At 45.4% G+C, this 23,141-nt stretch overlaps 1 protein-coding gene across 1 annotated transcript in view; it reads left to right on the top strand.

The window, feature by feature from the left end:
- BFSP1 (beaded filament structural protein 1) overlaps window positions 1-19,212 on the top strand; it is a 66,112-nt gene extending 46,900 nt beyond the window's left edge. Inside the window, exons 6-8 of the mRNA XM_068232303.1 lie at window positions 1,786-2,006; window positions 3,845-3,930; window positions 17,899-19,212. Of these exons, the coding sequence (XP_068088404.1) occupies window positions 1,786-2,006; window positions 3,845-3,930; window positions 17,899-18,833 (1,242 nt within the window). The 3' untranslated portion in view covers window positions 18,834-19,212. The remainder of the gene's footprint in view (window positions 1-1,785; window positions 2,007-3,844; window positions 3,931-17,898) is intronic.
- Window positions 19,213-23,141: the final 3,929 nt, after the last annotated feature.

Here is a 23,141-nt window from a genome sequence, read left to right as displayed (position 1 = left end):
ATCCTCCTGCGCAGGTTACCCCGAGCTGAGCTCGGGATAACCGGCAAGGAGGTTAATTCAATTGTAAGATGCTGAAATGTAACTTTAAAGAGGAGCTGTTAGGTATAAGGTCTCAGAGAAAAAAAACACATATATCAGTAGCTAAAGATTGGCTGTACTTACATTACATATGCATTTCACTGTCCACGTTTGTACTTTACAGAATTTGTATATAGTATATGCAGAGATTGATGCTCCTGACAGCTCATGGCAGGTTCCATGTTTTTCTGTCAAATGTGTCGTCATGTCCTGCCTGCTTCCTGATCACAGAAAAGCTCGTACTGAATAACACAGTGTGCAGTGAATATTAATGAGCCATGTGGCTAGGAACAATAGCTGACTCCTGCAGTGTACTCTGCCCGGAGATTTATCAGTGCTACGGGCTGGACTGATTACAAGCTGCTGTAACGTCTCATTAGCAGCCGAGGGGAGGGCCCCAGAATGCTTTGCAGTATAGTATGCGGCTTGCGTCCTCTTAGGTCTAACAGCTTTTCTGATAAGAACACATCAAAGGTAAGAGAGATTTTTATCTTCAATAATGCCTTTATGGCTTCCTTCTAAACTGTTTAACACAGGAGAATAGAGGTTTAAATTAGCTTCTGCAGCCTGACAGTTACTCTTTAACCTCTTGAGGACCATAGGTTTATACCCCCTAGTGACCAGGCCAGCACTTCACAGCTTTAATGGTTTATTGCTCAATCATACAACTTAGCACTCAAATGATTTTTACCTCCTTTTCTTACCACTAGTAGAGCAATCTTCTGGTCTTCCCTGATAGCTGCTGTAATCTTTATTTGTTTATTAATAAAAGATGACCATTTAAAAACAAACAAACAAAAAAACTATTTCTTTTATCCATACATACACTACACTACACATACATAGGTGTCAGCCTATCAGAAGGGATTAGATTGGGAGCTGTTGGGAGGGACAGTTAAGTGACGGGGATGTCCCCTGTACTAGATCGCAGCACTGTACACATATACATTTGTTTGGTTTTGTTGTTTTTTTTGCTAATTTCAGCCTTCCAGCTCAGATTGCTGCTGCCAGGCTGAGTGATAATGGAGCCCTGCTGTGTTGTCAGCAGGGAACGCACGCTCGAGCGAGCGCTAGTTCCCTGCAACTCACACCTCTTGCAACATAACGCCACCTGGCGTGATCGAGGAACGAGAGAGAGAGAAACTCTGTGGTCTCCATCCTGCGATAGGCAGTAGCAGAGTAGTTAAAGAGAAAATTTAAATTATCAGATCAGCTTCAATGGTTCTGCTTGTTGAGAGCAGGCGTGTAACTACAAATAATGAGGCAACAAATCTTTGATTGCCTCCCCCCAACATTCACATCCCTTCCAGAGCAGGATTATTCACCAGGCAACCTAGGCAGGTGCTTGGGGCCTAGTGGGTCTCAAGGTGCCCACCTGCCTCCTTCTTTGACCTCTCTCCACTTCATCTTACCAAAAGGACTCCAAGGGGGCCCCAAATCTACTACCTTGCTGAATAGAGCCCCATTACATCTTAATCCATCTCTGATGCCTTCTCCAATAGTGGTCCTTACATACAGGAGGCCCACCTTCTAGGACTCAGGACGAGTGCAGTCACCATGGCAATTAAAGATTCTCCTGGCTGCACCCTCTGTCCTGAAGTGATGTATTATGGGTGTTCCTTTTGGATCGCAAATGCCTACTGCTTTAAAAAAAACAAAGTCTGTACTTTTGAGTATTTAGTAAAAGTAATCTTTGTCTTTGTCCAGACTTCCATGCTGGAGCAAGCAATTAAGAACACGCAAGAAAGCTATGATGATGAGATCCAGCTGTACAATGAACAGATTGAGGTGCTCAGGAAAGGCATAGAAGAGGCAGAGAGGAATCTAGAAAAGTATACCAATGACTGTCGGCAACTGGTGATATATCAGCAATCCCTGGAAAACGAATTGGAGAGATATAAGCGGATCATTGAGAATGAAGATAACAGGTAATGGTGACACAACTTTATACTGTAACACAGTTCTGCATTTATAGTGGCCATATATCCCATAATATATATAATATATAAGCACCTCTAAGCAATAATCCTAAAGGACACCTAAACTAAGAGGGATATGGAGGTTGCCATATTTACTTCCTTTTAAAAAATACCAGTTGCCTAGCTGTCCTGTTGATCCTCTGCCTCTAATACTTTTAGCCATAGACCCTGAAAAAGCATGCAGATCAGATGTTTCTGATAGAAGTCTGACTGGATTAGCTGCATGCTGTCATTGTTTATCAGACACTATTGCTGCCAGGGACATCAGCAAGACTGTTAAGGTTGCCATACATCAGGCGACTTGGCGGTCGATCGACCATCCAATTCGATTATTATAATGGAATTGGATGAAAGTTGATGCCGCCAAGTGCATGGCCAACTGACAAAGCAACCAATTTCGGGCCGGAAATTGGCCCTTTTGTTGATAGTGCATGCTGCAAGATGTCGGGCCAAAGTTGGCTGGTCAGATGCACGGCGGGAACGGCATGCAATTTCCTGACGACTGAAGAAACCATCCGCTGCCTCACTGTATCCTCCCCTGATGCCCGCCGTGCCAAAGTGTATACATTACCTGTCCGCGGCCTCCGTTTGTCCCCCGCTTCTCCGGGCGCACTCTACTCTTCCACATACACGCATGCCCCTTGTGGTTTCCTGGTAAGGGCAGGCGTTTGATGTCACACCCGTGCCATTACCAGGAAACCACGTGGAGTGTGCGTGTATGCGGAAGAGGAGAATGCACCCGGAGCAGCGGGGGACAAGCAGAGGCTGCGGACAGGTAATGTATACACTTTGGCACAGTAGGCAACAGCGGCAAGGCAGCGCACAGGGCCGATTCCAGATCGAGTTCAGCATAAAACTGATTGGGTATCGGCCTGGTGTGTATGGGCAGCTGACAGATCTCTCTCTCTTATCTGATTTGATAAGATAGAGATTTGTCTCTTGGTCGAATCTGCCCATACATCGCTAGATGTATGGCTACCTTTAGGCAACTGGAATTATTTAACTGGAAATAAATACTGCAGCCTCCATCTCCCCCTCATTTCAGGTGTGCTTTGATATCATTTGGTCTACTTCCCTGCATCTACCACAAGTTTGAGATTAAAAAGTGATAGGTTTGCTGATTCCTGCCAGTGACACTGCCTGCATTAAAGTTCATTGTTCTACCTGCTTTTCTGCAGGTTGCTACAGGTTGCTCACTTTAGGCCACATTCACAGTGGTGTGCTGTGGTGTAATGGCTGCTTTGCAGTGCAGTTTACTGCACTGCAATGCGAAACCTGTGCGCTATTCAGTGTTGCGGTATAATGCTTTGTGGTATGGTAACACACTGCAAGCAGTGCATTACCGGTAAAAACATGCATTTACATTAGCAGTGAAGCATTCTTTTCATTTACTGTGTGCTTCACTGTACCCAATGCAACATGAGCAAAATGTGCATCATCACTTTTTCTGATTTGTGGCATTCCTACTATCACAGTGAACGCAAAACAAAGGCCACTGTGAACACAGCCTCAATGCAAAAACATTTTCCTGCAGGCTCCACTGTAGACTGTGGTGGGAGCATACGATAGTGAATCCCTTTGATGGGCACTGATTCATAATTCTTTGTAAAATTTGTAAAATGCTGTATAAATTGGTAGCAGTAGGGTATTGTACCGTGTTAGCCATCAGTAAAAGCAAGAAGTTTTAAACCAGGATGATACCATTTATTGGTATAAATTGTATCCATGCTGTACAAGTATGTCAAATACTTATAACAAAAAGCTTTTTTTTGTTTCCTTCTCAATAGACTGAACTCTGCCATAGTTGGAACTCCCATCACACTCTTTATGCAGAGCTATAAATCCTCTCAGATTTCACCTACACGAGGGAAAGGTAAGGTCAAAAAGCACAGACTGTATTTTGTGAAATATACTAAGCAAGGCTCTAAAGGCTCATACACACGGGGTACGGCCGTCGCCGCAACCACGTGGCACGCGCGTGTTGCGGCGACGGTTCGCCCGTGTGTATGACGCGCGCGCCCCGAACCATCGCCCGTCGGAGCTGTCGCCAGGCGATTGACATGTTCAATCGCCGGCTACAGCCGTCGCCACAACCTCGCCGGAACTGTCGCTAGTCCCGCATGTGTATGCGGGCTAGCGACAGCTACCCACACACAGTACACGGAGCATCCGGCGGGGGGGAGGAACCTCGGCGACAGCTTCCGCCGCATCGCTAATCCCTCTGCTGCAGTGTGGATGCAGAGGGACTTGGCGACGAGCTGTCGACGAACTGTCGCGCACACGCTCCTGTGTGCAGCGACAGCTACAATTGTCCCCCCGTGAGTACTTAGCTTAACACTGAGGGCGGAAGCTAGACCACCCACAAGGCAGAGATGAATGCCTATGGGCTGATAGATTTCTTAGGGCCCAGCTGACACCTCCCTTGTGCCTGTCCCTATTTCATCTTACCAAAAATGTCAGGTGAGAAGTAGGTGGATTCAAAGTTGCTATCTTAATTTGTCTCTACCCAGGGCCCATCTCAAGTATGCAAAAGTTTTCTTGTTTCCAGTGGCATAGCAATAGGGGTTGCAGAGGTAGCGAACGCATCGGGGCCCTTGGGCCAGACCCTCTATCACAGTATTAGCTCTCTATTTGTCCTGTGCTGGTAATAATCACTTCTATAGATGCTTTGAATAGTAGTAATCCTTAACACACTGTTCCCCATCCCCTTCTTGCATCTCTGTCACTGTGGTTGTCCTTGGCAGGTTTTGGTACGCCATATCACTTGTTATGTATAGAGTGCTTGGGGGGGGGGGGGGGGGCATGTAAAACTTGGATCGGGCCCACAGCTCCTTAGCTACGCCACTGCTTGGTTCCGAAGGTGTTTGTGGTCACTCTTTTGGCTGTAGGAGTTACTAAAGTACTAGTAAGACTAGACGCTTAAAATAATTACTCGAAATCCCTCTTGGACATCTCCATCCTAGATAATATTCATAGTCATATTATTATGTTTTAATCCAAATGTAGTTTAACTACTTATGTGGTTTGCAACGGATTATCTATGTCCTGCAGGACGTCAATCCCTGGGACGTAGGGACGTAGATAATCGTCTATTGAATCTGATGGCTGCTATATATTTTCTCCCGCGCTTGCTCTTGGGCATGTTCTCGAAACCGCCTGTTAGAGGGGAGATGAATGAATGGGAACGCTGATCCTATTCATTGATCTACGCCCCCGTGTCAATGATCGCTGGCATCAATGAGATGCCTGTGGTAATTTAACTAACAAAGTAATGTTAGTCTACACATTAACATTAGTCTACACGTAAAGTCTACGCATTACTTCCTGTTTGTGTGCTTACAGTAGGCTATCAGGAAATAATGTGTGAGGACATCTTGTGGCTAAATAGTAAAATTACACCTAAATACATTTATTTTAATAAAAAGACCCACACATACATTTAAATTTAACATCTTACCTCCCACACTATCCCATAATTACCCATATAAACATTTTGCATAAAAAAATAACAATTAAAATATATAAATGGTTACCTTAGGGACTGAACTTTTTTAACATGTATTAGTGATGCTCAAATACCCCTTTTTAAAATTCGAGTTTGGTCGAATTCGAATAGTAAATTATTCGAGGTCAGTCGAATATTCGAGTCGAATAATTTTTACTATTCGATTCGACCTCGGACTTCGAGCTCACTATTCGAGTCGGTATTCGAGCTAACTATTCGAGCTGACTATTCGAATTGGCCTTAAATAGCTTCCAACACTTGTTTTGAGGGTGAATGATGCAAGAAACCTCTTTTTTTCCAAGTAACAACAGCAAGTGATTATGTGGGGATGTTCCTTTAAAAAAAAATGTGGAAAGAGAAGTTGTGTCCTTAATTTTGTTCAGTAGTGTTACTGTATATACTTGTTCTTCTTCTTCTTTATCTTTCTTCTTCTTCTTCTCGATCTTCTTCTTCTATATCTTCTTCTTCTTCTTCTTCTATATCTTCTTCTTCTTCTTCTTCTTCTTCTTCTTCTTCTTCTTCTTCTTCTTCTTCTTCTTCTTCTTCTTCTTCTTCTTCTTCTTCTTCTTCTTCATCTTCTTCTTCTTCTTCTTCTTCTTCTTCATCTTCTTCATCTTCTTCATCATCTTCTTCATCTTCTTCTTCTTCTTCTTCATCTTCTTCTTCTTCTTCATCTTCTTCTTCTTCATCTTCTTCATCTTCTTCTTCTTTTTCATCTTCTTCTTCATCATCTTCTTCTTCATCTTCTTCTTCTTCTTCATCTTCATCTTCTCCTTCCTTTTCAATATCGTCTTCTTCTTCTTCACGTATTTCTCTTTTCAATTTTTTTTTAAAGAAATGCAGCTATTTTTGAGCGTAACAAATAGCTGGTGGGCGCATGCATGTTGGAAGCGCCATTGTATGTGCTCCCTGGCAGTGGAAACACAAAGACAGCAGGAGGTAAATTCAGCAGCAGGAGGAGGAGGATGAGTGTGTGGCAGCAGGCAGTCAATGAGGCAGGCAGCTCGCCGTGACATAATAGCCCTGGTACCTAGCGGTGATACCAGGGCTGTAAATAAACACAACAGGAGGTCCCAGACAGCGGTCGTGCAGCCCACATTGTGTCCAATACACAACTGGGACAACACAGTTTTCAACCCGGGCACCTCAGAAAAATTAAACCTTTTTTTTTTTTTTAATGGTTTGTTTGGTTTTGGTTTTGCAACCAATATAGCTATTGTTTGACGTAATAGCTGGTGGCAGAGTGGCAGCAGAAGGTAATTCTGTGTACCCTGGCAGTGGGAAACACAGACAGACAGCAGCAGCAGGAGGAGGAATAGAGGAGTAGGCGAGCAGCTATTGTTTGACGTAATAGCTGGTGGCAGAGTGGCAGCAGAAGGTAAATCATCTGTGTACCCTGGCAGTGGGAAACACAGACAGACAGCAGCAGCAGGAGGAGGAATGGAGGAGTAGGCGAGCAGCTATTGTTTGACGTAATAGCTGGTGGCAGAGTGGCAGCAGAAGGTAAATCATCTGTGTACCCTGGCAGTGGGAAACACAGACAGACAGCAGCAGCAGCAGGAGGAGGTATGGAGGAGCAGTGTGAGTGTGGCAGCAGGTAGGCAGCGTGACATAATAGCCCTGGTACCTAGCGGTGATACCAGGGCTGTAAATAAACACAACAGGAGGTCCCAGACAGCGGTCGTGCAGCCCACATTGTGTCCAATACACAACTGGGACAACACAGTTTTCAACCCGGGCACCTCAGAAAAATTAAACCTTTTTTTTTTTTTTATGGTTTTTTGGTTTTTGGTTTTGCAACCAATATAGCTATTGTTTGACGTAATAGCTGGTGGCAGAGTGGCAGCAGAAGGTAAATCATCTGTGTACCCTGGCAGTGGGAAACACAGACAGACAGCAGCAGCAGGAGGAGGAATGGAGGAGTAGGCGAGCAGCTATTGTTTGACGTAATAGCTGGTGGCAGAGTGGCAGCAGAAGGTAAATCATCTGTGTACCCTGGCAGTGGGAAACACAGACAGACAGCAGCAGCAGCAGGAGGAGGTATGGAGGAGCAGTGTGAGTGTGGCAGCAGGTAGGCAGCGTGACATAATAGCCCTGGTACCTAGCGGTGATACCAGGGCTGTAAATAAACACAACAGGAGGTCCCAGACAGCGGTCGTGCAGCCCACATTGTGTCCAATACACAACTGGGACAACACAGTTTTCAACCCGGGCACCTCAGAAAAATTAAACCTTTTTTTTTTTTTATGGTTTTTTGGTTTTTGGTTTTGCAACCAATATAGCTATTGTTTGACGTAATAGCTGGTGGCAGAGTGGCAGCAGAAGAAGGTAATTCTGTGTACCCTGGCAGTGGGAAACACAGACAGACAGCAGAAGGGCAGTACACAGCAGCCCACTGTAGGTGTAAAATGTGTGGCTGCAGGCGACGTAATAGTCAAAGTGAACCAGGCTGGCTTAGTGAGCAGGAGCCAGGAGGTGGTAAAGGGTGGTAAGGCACATTAACGATGGTTCCGGCAGCCAGTTCATGTCCCCCTCTCGCCGACAACAGGGGCCAGGAACTCGCCTTCCACCCACGCCTGGTTCATCTTGAGAAACGTCAGTCTGTCCACAGACTTGTGAGACAGACGTGAGCGTTTCTCGGTGACCACGCCACCAGCTGCACTGAAGCAGCGCTCGGACAGCACGCTGGAAGGGGGGCAGGACAGCACTTCCAGGGCGTACTGCGCAAGCTCGCTCCAGATCTCCATGCGCTTGACCCAATACTCCATGGGATCAACAGGGGCATCGCTGTCAAGCCCGCTGTACGACCCCATGTAGTCAGCCACCATGCGGGTCAGGCGCTGGCTGTGACCGGAGGAGGATGCTGCTGCATGCATCTCCTCTCTAGTCACTGCTGCCGGAGCCTCTACAGTCCTGTAGAGCTCGTGGCTGAGAGACAGCAGGTCTGTGGGGCGCTTGCTGCTGCTGGATGCAGGCACCTGCTGCTGCCTCTGTGCTGGCTGCTGGACAGTGGGGGTGGAAGGCTGGGGGAAGGCTTCCTCCAAGCGCTCAACAAGGGCCTGCTGCAAGCTCCTTATTTGTTGCGCTGGGTCTCCTCCTGCAGGCGGCAGGAACTGGCTCAACTTCCCCTTGAGGCGTGGGTCCAACATCATGCTGATCCAGATGTCCTCCCTCTGCTTCATCTGGATCACCCTGGGGTCCCTGCGCAGGCACGTCAGCATGTGCGCTGCCATTGGGAAGAGGCGGGCCACGTCTGCTGGCACATCGACGTCAGTGCTGTCCTCATCCTCCTCCTCTGCCGCCTCATCCTCTCTCCACCCCCGCACCAACTCAGCTGCGCTGTGCTGATCCCCCTCATCAGCAGCCAGGTCAGGGACCTCCACCAAGTCCTCCTCCTCCTCCCCCTCAGAGGTGGACTGCGCAGCTGGTTGCCGCTCCTGCTGGTCCAAGGCTGCCGCTCCCTGTTCCAGCAAAGCATCGAGGGCCCTGTTCAGCAGAGAAACCAGGGGCACCCACTCGCAGACCATAGCATGGTCCCTGCTCACCATGTTTGTGGCCTGCAGGAAGGGAGCCAGCACTAAGCACACCTGCTGCATGTGCCTCCAGTCATCATCGGGGACGATGGACGGGATGTTGCTGGTCTTGTCCCTTCTCTGAGCTGCGGAAACAGTGGCCAGGGCAAGGTACTGTTTGACAGCGCGCCTCTGTTCAACCAGATGCTCCAACATCGCCAGGGTGGAGTTCCAGCGAGTCGGAACGTCAAGGATCAGCCGATGGCGTGGCAGATCCAGCTCCTTTTGCACGTCTTCCAGGCTCGCACAGGCTGCAGCCGAGCGCCGGAAGTGACGCACAACATTCCTTGCCGTTTCCAGCAGTTCGCCCATCCCCTGGTAGGTGCGCAGGAACTTCTGCACCACCAGGTTCAGCACGTGGGCAAGACAGGGGATGTGGGTCAGGTTTCCCCTGTCTATTGCGGCAACCAGATTGGCCCCATTGTCGGCCACCACCTCTCCGACTCTGAGGCCTCTGGGGGTCAGCCAAATCCTCTCCTGCTCCTGGAGTTTGGCCAACACATGGGTTGCCGTCAGCTTGGTCTTCCCAAGGCTGACCAAGTGCAGCAGCGCTTGGCAGTGGCGGGCCTTCACGCTGCTGCTGAGGCGGGGGGTTTGGCCAGGTGTGCCGGAGGATGGCAGAGGATCGGAGGAACCTGCTGCAGTTCCCCTGAGCCTGCGGGGTGGCACCACCCACTGTGTTGCTGCTGCTGCTGTGCCCGCTGCTGCTCTCCCATCCTCACCCCCTTCCACCAAGCTGACCCAGTGGACAGTGAAGGACAGGTAGCGGCCTGTCCCGAAGCGGCTGCTCCAGGAGTCCATGGTGACGTGGACCCTTTCACCAACCGCGTGCTCCAGCCCTCGCTCCACATTGGCCATCACAAAGCGGTGCAGTGCAGGAATGGCCTTGCGGGCAAAGAAGTGTCTGCTGGGGAGCTGCCAGTCTGGGGCTGCGCAAGCAAGCAGCGCACGAATGTCGCTCCCCTCCTGCACGAGCGTGTACGGCAGGAGTTGGGAGCACATGGCCCGTGCCAGCAAGCCGTTCAGCTGCCGCACGCGACGGCTGCTGGGAGGCAGAGCCCTAACCACCCCCTGGAAGGACTCGCTCAAAAGGCTCTGGCGTGGCCTTTTGCTGACACGGGAATCAGCAGACACAGCAGAGGAGGCCACTGAGGACTGGCTGCCAGAACAGGCCTCAGTGTCGGCGGCAGGAGTTGCAGAGGGGGGAGGAGCAGTGCGTTTCCGCACTCCTGCTGGTGCTGCTGGAGGAGCAGGAGGGCGGGTGGCTGCTGTTGCTGCTGCTGCTGCTGAAGGCTGTGCAGTGATGGGTGTGGTGCCACTGCCAGCAGCAGATGCCTTCAGCCTCTGGAACTCCTCATGCTGGTGGAAATGTTTAGCCGCAAGGTGGTTGATGAGCGAGCTGGTGCTGAACTTTAAGGGGTCTGCACCTCTGCTCAACTTCCGCTGACAGTGGTTGCAAGTGGCGTACTTGCTGTACACAGTGGGCATGGTGAAAAACCGCCAGATTGGTGACAGAAACTTCCCCCTACGGCATGGAAGCGCTGCTGCCTGTCTCCCTGTGGTGGTTGGGGGGGGGGGGCTTGGGTGCGGCTGGGGGTGGTACTGGCTGCTGCTGCTGCTGCTGCTGAGCCTGAGACACCAGCAGGCTGTGGGACGCTGCCAATGCTTGCAATGATGCGCCTCCTTGCAAGGCCCACAAGCGCATCCTCCTCCTCCTCCTCAGAGCTGCTGAGGACGACATCCCCTGGAGGTGGTGGCACCCAGTCTCTGTCTGTCACCGGGTCATCATCATCCTCCCCCTCCTGAAACATGTCCTGCTGGGATGAGGACCCCCCAAACTCCTCTCCTGATGCATGGATGGGCTGCTTGACTGTCGCCACAGTCTTGCTGTCCAATCCCTCATCCCCCAAAGTGCCCATCAGCATCTCCTCCTCAAGATCGCCAACAACAGCAGACAATTTACTCATGATGCCTGGGGTCAAAAGACTGCTGAATGACAGGTCGGCGAGTGACGGTGAACTGGCCTCCTCCCCAGACCCTGCTGGGCGGCTGCTGCGAACAGGGGTGGTGGTGGTGGTGAGGGTGGAGGCCTCGGATGCAGAGCTGATGGCGGGCTGCTCATCCTCCGTCATGAGTTGCACCACAGTGTCTGCATCCTTTTCCTCAATGGGACGTTTCCGACCCGGCTGGAGGAAAATGGGAGCAGGTGCTACACGCTGCTGCTGCTGTGTCTCTGCAGCGTGAGTTGCAGATGCTCCTGCTGGGCGGCGCCCAAGGCGTCCACGGCCAGTGGCTATGGGAGGAATGTTAGCCACTGACGCTGCTGCTGCTGCTGCGGAACTGTGCATGGTGGCGCGCCCGCGGCCGCGGCTTGCCACAATGCTGCTCCCTCTCCTCCTGATTCCCTTGCTGCCCTTCCCCTTGCCCAAACCGCGCTGGCTGCCACTTCCAGACATCTTAAATGTTTTGGGCGTATAGACAAAAGTTTTGTAAAAGGGCGGGTGAAAAGTGGGGTACTTTAATGGAGTGGGTTGGTTGGTGAGGTGACTGAGTGAGTGTCCCCTAGTACAGTAAGTAAGTAGTAACAGTCAGGAAGTACAACTAGCAGTTACAATAATCAGTAGTAATCACAAGTAAATTTAGTGTGTGTACACTCAGACAGTGAGTGCACGCACGCAGGAGCTAGTAGCCTATGGACAGTGACTGAGTGTCCTAGACTCCTAGTACAGTAAGAGTAAGTAGTAACAGTAAGTACAACTAACTAATTACGATAATCAATCAGCGATCAGAAGGAAATGGAGTGTGGGTGTGTGTACACTCAGACAGTGAGTGCACGCACGCAGGAGCTAGTAGCCTATGAACACAGTGACTGAGTGTCCTAGACTCCTAGTACAGTAAGAGTAAGTAGTAACAGTAAGTACAACTAACTAATTACGATAATCAATCAGCGATCAGAAGGAAATGGAGTGTGGGTGTGTGTACACTCAGACAGTGAGTGCACGCACGCAGGAGCTAGTAGCCTATGAACACAGTGACTGAGTGTCCTAGACTCCTAGTACAGTAAGAGTAAGTAGTAACAGTAAGTAGAACTAACTAATTACAATAATCAATCAGCGATCAGAAGGAAATGGAGTGTGGGTGTGTGTACACTCAGACAGTGAGTGCACGCACGCAGGAGCTAGTAGCCTATGAACACAGTGACTGAGTGTCCTAGACTCCTAGTACAGTAAGAGTAAGTAGTAACAGTAAGTAGAACTAACTAATTACAATAATCAATCAGCGATCAGAAGGAAATGGAGTGTGGGTGTGTGTACACTCAGACAGTGAGTGCACGCACGCAGGAGCTAGTAGCCTATGAACACAGTGACTGAGTGTCCTAGACTCCTAGTACAGTAAGAGTAAGTAGTAACAGTAAGTAGAACTAACTAATTACAATAATCAATCAGCGATCAGAAGGAAATAGAGTGTGGGTGGTGTGTGTACACTCAGACAGTGAGTGCACGCACGCAGGAGCTAGTAGCCTATGAACACAGTGACTGAGTGTCCTAGACTCCTAGTACAGTAAGAGTAAGTAGTAACAGTAAGTAGAACTAACTAATTACAATAATCAATCAGCGATCAGAAGGAAATAGAGTGTGGGTGGTGTGTGTACACTCAGACAGTGAGTGCACGCACGCAGGAGCTAGTAGCCTATGAACACAGTGACTGAGTGTCCTAGACTCCTAGTACAGTAAGAGTAAGTAGTAACAGTAAGTACAACTAACTAATTACGATAATCAATCAGCGATCAGAAGGAAATGGAGTGTGGGTGTGTGTACACTCAGACAGTGAGTGCACGCACGCAGGAGCTAGTAGCCTATGGACAGTGACTGAGTGTCCTAGACTCCTAGTACAGTAAGAGTAAGTAGTAACAGTAAGTAGAACTAACTAATTACAATAATCAATCAGCGATCAGAAGGAAATGGAGTGTGGGTGTGTGTACACTCAGACAGTGAGTGCACGCACGCAGGAGCTAGTAGCCTATGAACACAGTGACTGAGTGTCCTAGACTCCTAGTACAGTAAGAGTAAGTAGTAACAGTAAGTAGAACTAACTAATTACAATAATCAATCAGCGATCAGAAGGAAATGGAGTGTGGGTGTGTGTACACTCAGACAGTGAGTGCACGCACGCAGGAGCTAGTAGCCTATGAACACAGTGACTGAGTGTCCTAGACTCCTAGTACAGTAAGAGTAAGTAGTAACAGTAAGTAGAACTAACTAATTACAATAATCAATCAGCGATCAGAAGGAAATAGAGTGTGGGTGGTGTGTGTACACTCAGACAGTGAGTGCACGCACGCAGGAGCTAGTAGCCTATGAACACAGTGACTGAGTGTCCTAGACTCCTAGTACAGTAAGAGTAAGTAGTAACAGTAAGTAGAACTAACTAATTACAATAATCAATCAGCGATCAGAAGGAAATAGAGTGTGGGTGGTGTGTGTACACTCAGACAGTGAGTGACCGCACGCAGGAGCTAGTAGCCTATGGACAGTGACTGAGTGTCCTAGACTCCTAGTACAGTAAGAGTAAGTAGTAACAGTAAGTACAACTAACTAATTACGATAATCATTCAGCGATCAGAAGGAAATGGAGTGTGGGTGTGTGTACACTCAGACAGTGAGTGCACGCACGCAGGAGCTAGTAGCCTATGGACAGTGACTGAGTGTCCTAGACTCCTAGTACAGTAAGAGTAAGTAGTAACAGTAAGTAAAACTAACTAATTACGATAATCAATCAGCGATCAGAAGGAAATAGAGTGTGTGTTGTGTGTGTACACTCAGACAGTGAGTGCAGTGCGCACACGCAGGAGCTAGTAGCCTATATGAACAGTGACAGTGAGTGTCCCTACGGGTACAGTAAGAGTAAGTAGTAAGTAAGTACAACTAACTAACAATAATCTATCAGTAATCAGAAGGAAATAGAGTGTGTGTACACACAGACAGTGAGTGAGTGCACACACGCAGGAGCTAGCTAGTAGCCTATAAACAGTGACAGTCAGTGAGTGTCCTACTCCTAGTACAGTATAACTACAATACTATTAGTAAAGGACAGCAGAAATACTGGTATAGATGAGAGAAATAAACAGAGGACAGCTGCCCACAGAGGCAAGGCCCCCCTGAGGCCTAAACCTGTAAGCTTGCAGCAGCTGCCTGTCTCTAATGTAACACACAAGCTACTAACTAAAATACAATGTCTATCTAACTAACAACAATATAGGTGTGTATGGCAGGTGTAGGTGAGCAAAAACGCTAGGTAAATGACCACAATAGAGCACTTGCTAAGCCAAAGCACAAAGGAGCAACTCTCTCTCTGTACAAGTCTCAGGCAAGCATGGAGAAACGGAACATGGCGGCCGCTATTTATAGGGTAGGGGCTGGCCAGGGTCCCCCTCTGTGATTGGCTGCCGTCAGAGGGCCTGGGAGCCCTCTGATTGGCTCTAAGGACATCAATCTGGGCTATGACGCTATTCGAGCTCGGTACCGAGCTCGAATAGCGCCGTTTGCTCGAATAGCTCGAATAGTGAATGGGCTATTCGAGTGTACTCGGATAGCCCATTCGAATAGCTCCAGCTATTCGGAGCTCGAATACCGAGCTCGAATAGCTGAAAAAGAGCTCGAATATTCGAGCTACTCGAATATTCGAGCTCTGCTGAGCACCACTGACATGTATGTCAAGAGGGTATATTACTCTTAATTTTGAAAATATGAGCTTGTAAATAGTGAAGGATGCAAAACTGATAAAAAAATGCACCTTTATTTCCAAAAATATTGGCGCCATACATTGTACTAAGGAAATATTTTAAACATTGCAATATTTGGGACAAATGGGCAAATAAAATGTTTGGGTTTTAATTACAGTAGCATATATTATTTTAAAATTATAATGGCCGATAATTGAGAAATAATGATTTTTTTTCTTTTCTATTTATTTTTTTATTTTTTTTTATAAAAATGCATTTAGAATAAAATTATTCTTAGCAAAATGTACCACCCAAAGAAAGCCTAATTGGCGGAAAAAAAACCCACAAGATCTATATATACTGTGTATCATTTTGTTGTTATAAGAAGTAATAAAGTTATAGGGGAATAAATGGAAGGAGTGCTGAAAGGTGAAAATTGCGCTGGCACAGAAGGGGAAAAACCCTCAGTAGTGAAGTGTTTAAGTATATTTGTGAATTTCTTCATTGTTTATTAGGATCATGAATATCCTCATGGGAGATTCTCTGTATCTCCTTTATGCTTTACAAAAGCACTCCCTAGAAAGGATCTATACAAAGAAGTCAGACAGCGCCAAATGCTATTCAGTAAGTGCTTTAGAAAATAAAGAAATCTTTGAGAATCCTCCATGAGGTATTGAACTAGTCAGGGCCAGGTCTAGACTTTTTGCCACCTGAGGAAAACTTGTGAAGCTGTGCCCCCTCTCCCCCCACCTGGCCATTGGGAAGCCCGCCGTGAGGTGAACTGGAGGCGGATAGCAAGCAGGAAGGACGTCCCCCCTGTCCACGCTCCTCCTCCAGATAGCAGGCCAGGCAGCATGTTCTCTGATGTGGTGGCAGCGGGCGGTAAAATAACTCATCTCCTCTTCCGTGCGTCCCAGGCTTTGAAGTGCAGACGTTATGGGGGGGGACACCCAGGTGAGGGAGAGGTGTACAACAACCCCCCCTCCCTACCGCTGTGCCCGCCACCCCCCTTCCTGACTGCTACCCTCCTTCATTTCACCTCACGGCGGGCCCCCCAACAGTGGTGGTAAGCTGGGAGCACTCTTCATGGTCCTGCCTGGTGCCGACGTCAGACTTCTGGTGCCTGAGGAACCTGCCTCACTCCACCTCATGAGCAGACTGGGGCTGGGACTAGTCTAATACCTGTCAGATCAGTCTTATTTTCCTTCCTAGTGTAAGCAATAAGAATATTGGGAAAAAAATTATATTATTAATCTAGAAGAAATTTGTTTTATAAATTGACATACACATGAATTCAAATTTTACTATTTTTGCGATAATGGCCTGAAGGTGTGTACTGTCTACAAATGATCTAAGAAATATCATAATACAGCATTGTAAGTAGATAAACAAAAGTTTGCTTTCCTAAAACAGAAAGAATTTGCGATAATTCAGGTTAGAGTGAGCTCGAGATGTCTCTCAGGCACCACTGCTGAATATATGCAAATTAACCATTGTACCCTTAGAAGCTAAACACACCTCCAGAACCACTGGAATGCAATGATGTGTCAGCTTGTTAATGTGTACAGAGCCATAATAATCCAACATGCATACAGGCTGTTTCGGATTGTTTGATCCTTATCAGTGCATGGCATGGATTAATTTGGCTCTATGGAGTAGGGCTTGTAAATCCGAGAGGCACAGACTAACCAGCAAGGTCATGGTGACCCAGAACTCATTGGGGTGTGTAAGGGACTACAATGGTCCTAAAAGCCCCCTTACTAAGATGTTAAGAAAAACAAAAGTTTGCTTTCCTAAAACAGAAAGAATTTGCGATAATTCAGGTTAGAGTGAGCTCGAGATGTCTCCCAGGCACCACTGCTGAATATATGCAAATTAACCATTGTACCCTTAGAAGCTAAACACACCTCCAGAACCGCTGGAATGCAATGATGTGTCAGCTTGTTAATGTGTACAGAGCCATAATAATCCAACATGCATACAGGCTGTTTCAGATTGTTTGATCCTCATCAGTGCATGGCATGGATTAATTTGGCTCTATGGAGTAGGGCTTGTAAATCCGAGAGGCACAGACTAACCAGCAAGCTCATGGTGACCCAGAACTCATTGGGGTGTGTAAGGGACTACAATGGTCCTAAAAGCCCCCTTACTAAGATGTTAAGAAAAACAAAAGTTTGCTTTCCTAAAACAGAAAGAATTTGCGATAATTCAGGTTAGAGTGAGCTCGAGATGTCTCCCAGGCACCACTGCTGAATATATGCAAATTAACCATTGTACCCTTAGAAGCTAAACACACCTCCAGAACCGCTGGAATGCAATGATGTGTCAGCTTGTTAATGTGTACAGAGCCATAATAATCCAACATGCATACAGGCTGTTTCGGATTGTTTGATCCTCATCAGTGCATGGCATGGATTAATTTGGCTCTATGGAGTAGGGCTTGTAAATCCGAGAGGCACAGACTAACCAGCAAGCTCATGGTGACCCAGAACTCATTGGGGTGTGTAAGGGACTACAATGTGGTGTTGAAGGTCCCCTCCTTTAAAGATAGAAGTTCTAGTTTTACCCAGATAACCCCCCATTCTGTGAATCACTGTATGTAAACTCCTCAGTAAACAGTAATGCATTCAACATCTTTGTCATTGTTATACAATTCTGTTTTATTATGTTTATGTAGATGTTTTTGAGCCAGTGCACTCCTTCAACCAGGCACTTATGCAAGTAACATCAACATAATAGTGTCTATTATTTAGACTGGTGGAAGAAGTAAATAAATAGTGGCATGGAACTTGTTAGTAGGAATGGCCACCGAAATGCCAATAATTGTGGGAGTAATGCTGATTTATGCAAATGTGTGTAATTTGTAACTGGACCAATTAAAATTCAGCAGCAGCATCCCTACTTACTAGAACTGAACAAATTTGCAGACGTAATTAACCACCTAGAACAGAAAAGGCTATCCATTAAAAGATACCCTGTTTTTCTCTGAATGCAAATGTTAACATGTTAAATAAATTTTAAGATGACTTTGTTGATTTACAGATATTACGATGGCTATACAAGATATAGCTACAGCTAAACCAAGACAAAAGGGTGTCCCAAGGAAGACGTCAAGAAAGAAAGAGCTGCCTATGGATAAAAGTGACATTAGCAATGAGGGCAAATTTACAGAAGTAAAGCAAGAGAACTCAGGCAGGAAATATGAAATGAAATATGATGACTTTTCTCAAGGGGAAGCCGAAAGAGAAACTGAATTTGGCTTATCACCAGAAGATGTACCAGATGGTGCACAGATAAGTAAAGCATTTGACAAGCTATGTAATATAGTAAGAGGCAGAATAAGGGGGTACAAGAAACCAGAGCCTTCTCCAGATTTCTTCACCAAGGGTCGTTATGTCCTAGTAACAGGAGAATCAAGTTATGTAGACCCTTTCTTTTGTTCTTCAACTCCTCAAGCGGCAGGTAGGGTACGTGTTAGTATCATTCCTGATATCTTACCAGGAGATGACATCGTAGTTCCCATTCCAGAATTACCTGAGCCTTCAGAGCCTTCAGAGTCTTCAGAAAGTGAAGAAGATGAAGCTAGCTCAGAAGGAAAGAAAGAAGATGAGGAACAAGATCCGGAGAAAAAAGAGGATAATGAGAAAAAAGATAAAGGTGCAAAAGACCCAGATGGCAAGGAGGAAGCAAAGAAGCCACCAGATGACAAAAGTCCAGACGACACACAACATGGACCTGAAGGGCCTGCATCTAATTCCACAAGACCTCAGAGGTTTAACAGAGGTCAAAGTGATAACAAAGAGGAAAGAAGTCTAGGGCCTTTCAGGGGAAGACATTTTCCAAGCTCTATGAGTTATGAAAAAGTTGAAGTGGTCGAATCAATTGAAAAGATTTCAGATGACAAAGTGAAGAGTTACGAAGAAACAGCCATGATTGTGGAAACCATGATTGAAAAGACAAGAAAAAAAATTGAATAACAGTATCATTTATGTATCATTTCTTGAGACGCAATAGATATGTTTTTGAGAAGATATCTTTTATTGATTTTCAGCCCTAAGATGTGTTTGCTGAAGCTGAAATTCACTTCTTTAAAACTGAAGTAGGTTTTACTTTGAAGAATATTTTATTTTGTAGCGACAGCAACATTAGTCAGCAATAATAGAGTATAGCAGCAAAATCATAAGGGCTAAAGCTGCACGTTGTAAACAAGATGTTATCGAGATAAAGATAATTCATCTTTTGATCAATGAAAGCTAAAAGCTCTAAAATGATTATGTCATTCAGTCAACTGATACAGATTTTGGTGTTACATCTGGATAGATGCTTCCAAATAAAGATTTGTTATCTCAAGCAAAATTTGTTTCTGCTATCTTCATTGTTTACATTAAAACAAATAATAAATGTAGTAATAAAATAAATACTGTACATTTTCCAAGACACAATGGAGTTGTGAAATCTTTCTATTAAAGTATAAGAGTGACAAGTCAATGTGTGTGTCCAGACTTACTATGGTGTTCAAACACAACAAATGTCAATATTAAAGGACAACTGAAGTGAGACGTATATGGAGTTTGCCATATTTATTTCCTTTTAAACAATACCAGTTGCCTGGCAGCCCTGCTGATCTCTTTGGCTGCAGTAGGGTCTGAATCACACCAGAAACAAGCATGCAGTTAATCTTGTCAGATCTGACAATAATGTCAGAAACAAATGATCTGCTGCATGCTTGTTCAGGATCCAGGGCTAAAAATATTAGGGGCAAAGGATCAGCTGGGCAGGCAACTGCTATTGCTTAAAAGGGAATAAATATGGCAGCCTACATACCAGGGGCGTTGCTAGGATCCTAAGAGATCCGGGGCATGTTTGGGCACTCCAGCTGAAAAATGGGTGGGGGCATGCAACATAATATGGGTGTGGTCATGGGTGGGGCCTAATTTACATGAACTTAAAGCAGAATATAACCCTGCATTTCAACTTTGCTCTAAAACATTATTTACAGCATATTATATACAAAAAGCATTTTTTTTACTAGACCAGCATTGGAAGGGTTAAACACAGAGGTTTAAAGTTCCGTGGAGAGATATGCAGAAGTTCAGATTGTTACCTTCTATTTAGTTAAATGTATCTATTGAGAAATATCACACACTCTTTGGCTGTCCTCCAACTCCTTCTCAGTCAGAGACAGTGAGTCACATTCAACACTTAGATACATTTATGTAAACAAAATGTATTTATGTCAGCTTCGGATGCGTCTGCAGAAATCTCCAGGAACTTTAAAGCTCTGTGTAACCCTTCCAATGCTGGTCTAGTAAAAAAAAAAATGCTGGTTGCATATAATATACTGTAAATAATGTTTTAGAGCAAAGTTGAAATGCAGGGTTATATTCCGCTTTAACAGCGGTCTAAGTAGGTCTGCCCAGCAAAATGTTGGATAAAGCCATACAGAAAATAATAAAATGTAGCATATCACATAAATGAAACATATGGGACATGCTGGGTGCTGTGTGGTGCCATGTAAAGTGCTGTGGTACATCTATGGGGCATGCTGGGTGTTGTGGTGCCATGCTGGAAGCTGTGATGCCTGGAGCCTCTATAGGGAGCATGCATCATTGTGTGTGTGTCCTCACTGTTCCTCCCCTGACCTTCCACCCCCCATGCAGAATAGCACAGCAGAAGGAACTACTCATCTCCTCCATCCGCTCTCCAAGTCTAGAGACATCCTTTGTAGCTGGAATTTCTCCCCATAGCATCCGAGAATCAGACGCTAGGAGCCCTAGTGTCTGATTCATTCTCAGACACTAGGGGGAGAAGATTTCTGCAGAATCTGGAGACCAAGTGGCTGGAGGTGAGTACTGCAGCCCGCTGCCTGGGGGGAATTGTTGCACCCCAGAAAAGATCAGGGGCATGTGCCACTTATCTTTGGGGCTAACAACGCCCCTGCTCCATACCCCTCTCACTTCATTTGTCCTTTAACCAGTTAATGGCAAATTGACTTATTAAAACGTCCTGCTTCAGTCTGTTAATGGCAACAGGACATTTTGATAAGTCGCTCGCTCCTGCCGTCGCTCGCACCGCCGTTACCTGTCAGGACTCCGTGTTCCTGGGGAAGAGGACTGAGGGTCCTCTACCCAATCGCAATGCCTGGAATGAATGGGCATGACCGCAATCAGCGACCGCGTCCATTCATAAAACAGGAAGCCGTCACAGTTCAGTAAAATGTAAAAAAAAAAAAGTGAACACTTCCTCTAAAACACGAGTGGTTTCACTAGTGCCATCTTGTGGCCAAAAAGTAAAATTACACATACTGGCACATACATACACATACACGTATACACAATATTAATAACTTACACTTTCAAAGCCCCTCCCACCCAAAAAAAAAACACTTGTAAAAAAAATCAGTTTAAAAAAATACCTAAATAGTTACTTTAGGGGCTCAGCTTTTTTAATCTATATTTTATTAAGGAATATTACTATAACTTTACTACATAGGGGGTTGTCATTATGGACCAGACGAAAAAAAACCAGAAAAATGACACCTATATTTCCACATAATATATTGTCACCATACATTGTGATAGGGACATAATTTAAACTGTTTAATAATTGGGATAACTGAGAAAATAAAATGTGTCAGTTTTAACCACAGAAGAACGTTTAATTTTAAAACTATAATGGCTGAAAACTGAGAAATAATGATTTTTTCCATTATTTTCCCGTTAAAACGCATTTAGAATAAAATAAAAATTCGTAGAAAAATTTACTACCCACAGAAAGCCTAATTGGTGACGAAAAAAATCAGGTATAGATCATTTTGTTGTGATAAGTAGTAATAAAGTTATTAGGGAATAAAAGGGAGGAGCACTGACAGGTGAAAATTGCTCTGGTCCGTTAGGATAAAAACTACTTGGGGGTGAACTGCTTAAGAAGGAATGCTACATATTTGTCTGGGATTATTACATATATCTTTATTTTTATTTATTTCTATCAGGGATCCATTATCCATTGTTAGCAACAAGTTTTTTTAGAGGCCTAAAATCATGCCATGGTCCCATGTTGGAGCTGATTTGCTAAGGTCTAACTAGGACTGGGGAAAAACGTTTTTGGGGGCCTAAAATAATGTTGGTGCTGATTTGCGAAGGTATTTTTAGAACTGGAGAAAAATTAAGGAGAACCTACCCTATGCAATCCAGCAAAGTTTGCCTATATTTATTGAATAAATTGCCTGCTAATTCACCCTTACTGAGGCCATGTCACGGTATAATGAGGATTGTTGAAATCAGTGAGATACAATTGCTGGGGCACATAAGTTCTCTACTGCTCTCTAGCCCTGAATAACCTTACTAAATCAGGTCCAGTTGTGAGGATTGCTAAAAGGAGAATTATATATAAGTCATGTGGTTGTTGGAGTATGGAGGTTCTTTATTGTTCTCTAGTTTTCAAAAATCTTGCTTAGTCAGGTTCATCACGAAAATTGCTAAAGGTCTTGTGATTGCTGGAGCATGCAAGTTCTCCATTTAGCCCTGAAGAACCTCACAAAGTCAGGTCTAGTTGAAAGGACTGCAAAGTCATGAATTACGTACATAGCTGTCCTCTGATTGATGGATCATTTAGGTTATTCTCTGTTCTCCAGTTTCTCTAACCCTGAAGAACCATTTCTATTCTGTTATGCACCACCCAACTTTCCCACACATGTTGAACATGTTTAAAATAGTAAAAAAAGAGGTGTTTACATTTTTATGTTATGTTTAAAGGGGATCTATTCACATTCTGAACATCTCCATGTTTACATTTGCCTTATGGAATGCCTAATCATGTGAGCTGATTGGACCACCTTGCTTATGGAATCATCCTCCACCTAGATGTTCAAGGTAGCCCACTCTGAAGAAGCCATAAAACTGTCACAATGTACTCTAACAGTATCAAAGTAGTACTGTGGTATACACTTGCAGAATTCAAATGGTTTGTTATGTGGTCTGATGATGTGATGGGTAATATTCCTGGTGGTTAACATTCCTAGTCCCATATTGAATACACTTTTCTCTTGAGTTTTCTCACTGGATATGTTTTCACACCTAATCAATAAAACATTTTAATCCCCCAGCCAGCTAGAAAATACCCAGAAATAAATGTCATAGTACTTCTCTACTTACCTTTTAGTATGTACGTGTTCCATGGTCAGGTGCTGAGAAATTATTCTTTAGATAAGGTGAAAAATTATCTCTTGGGAGAAGACTCAGTCAGTAGAAAAGTCAACTGAATAGGGGCCCTGGCCCATATGCAAT

The sequence above is a fragment of the Hyperolius riggenbachi genome, chromosome 4, assembly GCF_040937935.1.
Source record: "Hyperolius riggenbachi isolate aHypRig1 chromosome 4, aHypRig1.pri, whole genome shotgun sequence".
Classification (NCBI taxonomy): domain Eukaryota; kingdom Metazoa; phylum Chordata; class Amphibia; order Anura; family Hyperoliidae; genus Hyperolius; species Hyperolius riggenbachi.
The sequence above is the reverse complement of the archived record's forward strand: the minus strand, read 5'-3'. Positions and strand labels throughout refer to the sequence as shown.